This window comes from Salmo salar, unplaced genomic scaffold (assembly GCF_905237065.1).
Source record: "Salmo salar unplaced genomic scaffold, Ssal_v3.1, whole genome shotgun sequence".
In the NCBI taxonomy this organism is placed as follows: Eukaryota; Metazoa; Chordata; class Actinopteri; order Salmoniformes; family Salmonidae; genus Salmo; species Salmo salar.
Genome location: NW_025549194.1, coordinates 86,571 through 94,210, shown reverse-complemented (window position 1 = coordinate 94,210; position 7,640 = coordinate 86,571). Strand labels below are relative to the sequence as shown.

Here is a 7,640-nt window from a genome sequence, read left to right as displayed (position 1 = left end):
ATCCAAAACCCCATGTTACCCAAAACCCCATGTTACCCAAAACCCATGTTACCCCAAAACCCATGTTATCCAAAACCCCATGTTACCCAGAACCCAATGTTACCCAGAACCCCATGTTACCCAGAACCCAATGTTACCAAAACCCCATGTTACCCAAAACCCCATGTTATCCAAAACCCCATGTTATCCAAACCCCATGTTACCCAAAACCCCATGTTACCCAGAACCCCATGTTTCTCTGGTGGTAAAATCGAACTAAAAGGAATAATGGTGGTTGCAGTCACTCCTTTTAGATTTCTTCCAAGGTTCTAGAAAGATTAACTAATTCTGAACTTATTATTAAAATTAGAACCACTTCAGGTTTGTCACCACATTTTAAACACCAGTCCACTGCTGACCATCCATTTAAAACACAAAACTGACCTAAGATCAGCATGTAGGATCAGGTTCATTCTACTCCTACTCCATCCCCTGGGCTGCTCTCTCCTCTCCCGGTCCAGCTTCAGCTCTGGAGCTCAGAGAGACCATCTCCATGGCATTGACATAAAGATCCATGCTGCTCACCCTGTTCACTCTCTTCTGCCTCCTGGTGGGCTAGGGAGACACAGCACCAACAGTCAGACATTTACTCTCTAGTATCTCCATTCTCTCTCCCTCCCTCTCCCCCTCACCCTCTCCCTCTAGTTTAAATGACTTGTAACATCTGAGTAAATGTCTTTACCTTGTAGTACAAGTAGGAGGTGGTGATGGCTGTCAGTAGGATCAGCAGCACTACAACGTGTCTGATGATGAAGGCTGGCAGAGGAGAGGCTGCAAACAGAAACACCTTTGATGAGGGGACTGATCATCATCAGATAGATCTGTGGGAAATCTGTCAATGACAAAGTTATAAGTCTGGTTCATGTTCAGTTACCTGTGATGGTGAGGGAGAGGAGCTCACTCTCAGAGGAGAAGTTATGAGAGAAAACATAATTCTCATAAACACATCTGTAGTTCCCTTGGTGGGAGTCATCAGCAGCAGGGAAGAGGAAGGCAGCAGAGTGATTGACAGCTGGCTGGGCCTGGGTTCTGTTGGAGCCGGTGAACGTGAGGAGGAAGGAGCATCCTGGGTACTGTGGCTGAGTGGAGCAGGTGATGGTGAAGCTGTAGTCCCTGAACACCTCGGGCCCCTGGTGGCCCCTGGAGACCCCTCCCATTGAGTCAGTCAGGGAGATATCAGGCTGGACCAGGAGATCTGTAACAATCAAAGAGAACAAAAACCTCTTCAACTAGATTCCTATAGATATGACAATAACATCAGCATGTAACAGTGCTATCCACCCTCCATCACAGGGCAACATGAGTAGTGGGCCTACAGTCACTGAGACAACATATGTTGATATCAGGCTTAAGCAGGACATCTGGAACAAGAGGAGAGAAAAAGAAAACGTAGCTCCTCAACTACTTTCCCAATATAGATATGACTATAACATGACATGTGACAGTGGTAGTGAGTAGAGGCAGTCACTGAGATAACACTCAAATACAAAAGCATTCTGGGATATTTAAGTTGTATTTGATTCCTACTTGAATGAATGATCTATTTAGCAAAGCAGATTTACAATCTAAACAGTCATCATGAGAGGTGCAGAGGAAGTTGTATGAATGAAGGAAATAAGTTGAATGTAATTATAATATCTTGTTATTACCTGAGCATATCACTGTGAGTCCAGGAAGGATATCATACATTCTATAACAATCCCTCAGTGAAGGCTCAGATCCATAACATATAATGTTATTCCCTCTAGTGGTGTTTCCAGGTAGTGCTGAAACAGTGGAGCCACAACCCAGCTGTCTACACACTACTGCAGCTACATTAGTCCTGGTCTTGTCCCAGTCTTCAGCTCCCACAGTCCTCCACTCTCCCTGGTCGTACCGCTCCACTCCACCAGCACAGCGACTGCCTCCTCCCACCAGCCTCACATCATCAGGCTCTGAGAAAAGAAAAGAGAGAGACAGTAATCTTACTATTTTCTCACTAAAACACACCTATATTGTCTCTCATGTTCTTCACTCCAGGTGAGAAACAATATTGTTTGAGTGACAAACTGTTTCTTACCTGAGCAGGTGAGTCCAACAGCATTACCAGGTAGGCAGGTGTTGTTTTCTCTGTCTGAGGTGTCACAGTCCAGGAGAAGGGTCTCTTTGCCTTTACACTGGAACTCTTTATCCCAGGTCTGACCCTCACCTTCTCCATAGAGGCCCCCCTGTAAAGCTGCAGGAGCCCCACAGCCAAGCTCTCCACAGACTACCTCTGCATCCTGCCGGTCAAAGTCAGCTTCACACACTGAGGCCCAGGACTGATTGGACTTCACCTCCACTCTCCCAGAGCAGAGACCAGCTCCATCCACAAGCCGCACAGACTCTGGAGAAAAATAGTTGGTTGAACATTCAATCAGTTTTGTTGATGACACTGTCAAGGACTAAACACAAATATGTTGGATCAAATATTGTAGTTTGCTATGTTTGATACTGTAAGAGGAAAAATGGGTTCTTAGTCACTCAGGATAGGGTTGGGAATAATGCAGGCAGGAGACAGGAATAAGTTCACTTCACTTTATAGAAAATAAACAGCTGGACATCCATCAGGCAGCTTCACTTCAGTACCATCTGAACTACAATGATCTGCCCATGAACATCTCCCATAAACCAATATGACAAACACAAATGTAATGTTTAAATACATCTGACATCTCTCCCTCTATTTAACCCTTGTGTTGTCTTGAGGGTAAAAAATGACCCGCTGCTCTGTTTAACAGCAGAGTAAACCCCCTAAATGATATTTTTTCAACGTGAAATGTGATGACTTTTCCTAGAGTGACCCCAACATTACAAAAAGTGAAACATCACCTTTGTTCATATTTCCATGAAAGCTGTACACCACCAGGGTACAAAGATTGTCTTATGGTCATTTTTTGACCAGGCAGTTATAAAATAATTTACATACCACAAAAATCACAAACACACACACACACACACACACACACACACACACAATGAGAAGTTGTGATGTGTGCTACTGATTGAACTCAGACAAAACTAACACTTTATTGTGCATGTGCAGAATCTTCCCTCCATGACCCCACACATGACTCAAGTTCACAGACAAAATAAACACAATTTCAGACAGAATCAACATTTCTTGAAAACATTGTTTACTAATGGGGAATGCAGTCAGAGGTTATAAGGGTGCTGCAGATGACAGTCCCCCCAGTTCTCTCTTTGCTGAAGCCATGAGTGCACGTTTCAGTGTGTGATAAGAGAATTATCTAATAAAGGTAAATGAATCAATAATCCATTATTAACTAGTAGTTATGTAGCATGGATAATGAATAATTAAATAGATCACCTACAAAGCTTCCACAAAGTTTTAAGAATATCTCCTGAGTTCTCCACTATTCTGGATATTTCCTATATCCCGAAATATTCCCAGGATAATCCTGATTCCCACGAATCAATCCCAGACGAGCCCCCAAATTGTCTGCAGGATTAACCACTCAACTCTACCCTGCGTACCCAATTGCAGTCCAGTAATTCCTTGTCATTAACCCCTACAGATCTGCTGCTCTGCGTTACCACTGAGCTAATCTACAGCTAGGGACTGTGCTTCAGACTCAACAGTATGGGCCTTACAGTAAAGTGGGCTATCCTCAGACTCAACAGTAAGGGTCTTACAGTAAATTGGGCTATCCTCAGACTCAACAGTAAGGGTCTTACAGTAAAGTGGGCTATCCTCAGAATCAACAGTAAGGGTCTTACAGTAAAGTGGGCTATCCTCAGACTCAACAGTAAGGGTCTTACAGTAAAGTGAACTATCCTCAGACTCAACAGTAAGGGTCTTACAGTAAAGTGGGCTATCCTCAGACTGAACAGTAAGGGCCTTACAGTAAAGTGGGCTATCCTCAGAATCAACAGTAAGGGTCTTACAGTAAAGTGGGCTATCCTCAGAATCAACAGTAAGGGTCTTACAGTAAAGTGGGCTATCCTCAGAATCAACAGTAAGGGCCTTACAGTAAAGTGGGCTATCTTCAGAGCCTAATGCCTATGCTGCCTCGCCCTCACTCTATAAACCTTGCACCTCTTCAGGATGATCCAGGACCGAGTTTCTGCTGTAGAGCACTATGACGGGGTGCCCCCTGTAAACTGGGTTGATTTAGCCCAGAATCACCCCTCTTACGACTCTGTCAAGCATTTCGCTACACCTCCAATAACATCTGCTAAATATGTGTATGTGACCAATCAAATTGTATTTTATTTATACCAGCTACTCAGGTCTCCTCTAGACTAACTAACCAGATGCAAAAAATCCTCAATTATTTAAGTCTATTTCAGAAACTGAAAGTAAAACGACATGAACTTGTATGACTCTTTGATGACACAGGGTTTCAGAACAATAAAGCAACTTTATTCAACATTCCAGAAACATGGATAAAATATTCCAGATCAATCAGTCAATCACAAATTAACATCGCCAATCAATGATAAGCAACATCAACAGTAAATTAAATTGATAGACACCTTCAACGCCCTTAACTATACCCTTATTGCCAATACAATATGTTTTGTATTTTTACAACTTTATGAGAAGCACAGTAATTAATATATAGAAAAACAGGTTCTTACCTTCTACAACTTTATATACTGTTTTTTATCTCCCCCCTCAGGATGATCAGTCCCTCAGTTGGCGTCTAAAAACTCTACCAGCTACTTTAACACACTTCTATCATTGAGGAAACCTTAAGGATCCCTCCTAGAATTTTACTTTAACTGAGAATAATACAAATCTAAATATGAGAATAATAAAAAACGGAATGTATTTCAAGCTATAAATCTAAATATGAGTATAATATAAATCTAAATATGAGTATAATACAAATCTAAATATGAGTATAATATAAATCTAAATATGAGTTTAATATATATAAAAATACATTTCAAGCTAAAAAGCTACAGCAGAAATCTTCTTCCATCAGTCCACAGGTTGTTGAAGCTAATAGAGAGTCGTACCCTTCTCCAGAATGATGCCTCCTTTATACCCTCCATCTTCCTTTCTGTTAACTCATTGTGGCTAACACCTGCTCCAATGATGCATTCAGTGGTTAGCACCTAATGTGGCCATCACTCAAAAGGTGCTCTTTCAGCACCCACTAACCCCCATCTTTCCTCACATAGGCAGGACGTCTAGACAGGATGCCTCCTCCTGGCTGCTCTGACCGGGGGGATTCCCAAAGCAAGATAGCACCCTCAGTACACTCCATTATCATTAACTTTTAAAACATTTATTTCTAAACATTCATTTTTAAACATTAACATTCCCTTCTCAATTATAATCCCACTCGAACCTATTCTTCCCATTACTTCCTAAACATTCAACATTTTTAAAACCCTTCAACATTATACCATTTCATCATTATAACATGTCATTACCAACCTCCTACAGACCATAAGGCCTTGTCCTTTAAACCTACCAACACAGTCTACAAGCATCGTACCTTAAAGCAACCAACATTAAAACATTCTGAACCATTTTACTGCATTACTTGAATCACCTTTTAATATCTCCCACTATATGTTTCCCCAGGCTTTCAACATTTAACATATTTAACCTTTCATTATTATATTCATAAATTCCCAATTCATTTCTTCTTCTTATTATTATTTTCTTTAATCAATGTCAATTCTCTCTCAATCTTCATTCTTCTTTGTGTTCCACGTGTGGGTGAGACTGAACCTTCTATGAGTGTGTGAGAATGAGAGAGAGAGTGATTGGGGCCTTCCTACCCATGTTCCTCTGTTACTACAATGTTACAGAACTGGGCCTTGCCTACTACTCTGTCCATGTTCAACATCCTTCTTCTCTTCCTCTGTCTGGATGAAGACCTAACATCCATCTTCTCTTCCTCTGTCTGGAAGAAGACCTAACATTCATGTTCTCTTCCTCTGTCTGGACGAAGACCTAACATCCATCTTCTCTTCCTCTGTCTGGATGAAGACCTAACATTCATGTTCTCTTCCTCTGTCTGGACAAAGACCTAACATCCATCTTCTCTTCCTCTGTCTGGACGAAGACCTAACATCCATCTTCTTTTCCTCTGTCTGGACTAAGAACTAACATCCATCTTCTTTTCCTCTGTCAGGACTAAGACCTATCAACCATCTATTCCTCTGCCATAGTACCCTCCAAACTCATCATTAAGCTTGAGACCCTGGGTCTCGACCCAGCCCTGTACGACTGGGTCCTGGACTTCCTGACGGGCCGCCCCCCAGGTGGTGAAGGTAGGAAACAACATCTCCAAAAGGGTGCGTTCTCAGCCCTCTCCTGTTCACCCACGACTGTGTGGCCATGCAATCATCAAGTTTGCACCACACTCCAACTCAATCATCAAGTTTTCAGACGACACTACAGTTGATTACCAACAACGACGAGACAGCCTACAGGGAGGAGGTGAGGGCCCTCGGAGTGTGGTGTCAGGAAAGTAACCTCTCACTCAATGTCAACAAAACAAAAGAGATGATCATGGACTTCAGGAAACAGCAAAGGGAGCACCCCCCTATCCACATTGACGGGACAGTAGTAGAGAAGGTGGAAAGTTTTAAGTTCCTCGGTGTACATGTCACGGACAAACTGAAATGGTCCACGCACATGGACAGTGTGGTGAAGAAGCACCTCTTCAACCTCAGGAGGCTGAAAAAAATGTCTTGTCACCTAAAACCCTCACTAACTTTTACAGATGCACAATTGAGAGCATCCTGTTGGGATGTATCAACGCCTGGTACGGTAACTGCACTGCCCGCAACCGCAGGGCTCTCTAGAGGGTGGTGCGGTCTGCACAACGCATCACCAGGGGCAAACTATCTGCCCTCCAGGACACCTACAACACCCGATGTCACAGGAAGGCAAAAAGATCATCAAGGACAATAACCACCCGAGCCACTGCCTGTTCACCTCAGAAGGCGAGGTCAGTACAGGTGCATCAAAGCTGGGACAGAAAAATTGAAAAACAGCTTCTGTCTCAAGGCCATCAGATTGTTAAACAGCCACCACTAGCACAGAGAGGTGGCTGCCTATCTACAGACTTGATATCATTGGCCACGTTAATAAATGGAACACTAGCCACTTTAATAATGCCACTTTAAGAATGTTTACATATCTCACATTACTCATCTCATATGTATATACTGTATCCTTCACTATCTATTCTTTACTATCTATTGCATCTTAGCCGCTCTGTCACTGCTCATCCATATATTATATATTTATATATTCTCATCTCATTCCTTTATAAGACTGTGTGTATTAGGTTTTGTTGTGGAGTTGTTAGATATTACCTGTTAGATACTGCTGCACTGGCGGATCTAGAAGCATAAGCATTTCACTACACTCACAATAACATCTGCTAACCATGTGTATCTGACCAATAACATTTTATTTTGATTTGGACTAAGACCTAACAGCCATCTCTTCCTCTTCCTCTTCCTCGACTAAGACCTAACAGCCATCTCTTCCTCTTCCTCTTCCTGGACTAAGACCTAACAGCCATCTCTTCCTCTTCCTGGACCAAGACCTAACAGCCATCTCTTCCTCTTCTTCTTCCTCGACT

General features: G+C 42.5%; 1 protein-coding gene and 1 long non-coding RNA gene across 2 annotated transcripts; both read right to left on the bottom strand.

Moving 5' to 3' along the window:
- Positions 1-207: 207 nt before the first annotated feature.
- Positions 208-2,685, bottom strand: LOC106602097 (scavenger receptor cysteine-rich type 1 protein M130). Its single transcript, XM_045713095.1, has 6 exons — positions 2,647-2,685; positions 2,099-2,462; positions 1,689-1,973; positions 914-1,234; positions 722-810; positions 208-594 (listed from the first exon to the last, which is right to left on the bottom strand). The coding sequence occupies exons 1-6, from the start codon at positions 2,683-2,685 to the stop codon at positions 460-462; spliced, it is 1,233 nt and encodes a 410-aa protein (XP_045569051.1). The 3' UTR covers positions 208-459.
- A 1,737-nt stretch (positions 2,686-4,422) lies between these two features.
- On the bottom strand, positions 4,423-5,259 carry LOC123735929 (uncharacterized). The gene is made up of 2 exons (XR_006765823.1): positions 5,162-5,259; positions 4,423-5,114 (listed from the first exon to the last, which is right to left on the bottom strand). It is a non-coding gene; the product is annotated as an uncharacterized lncRNA (long non-coding RNA).
- Positions 5,260-7,640: the final 2,381 nt, after the last annotated feature.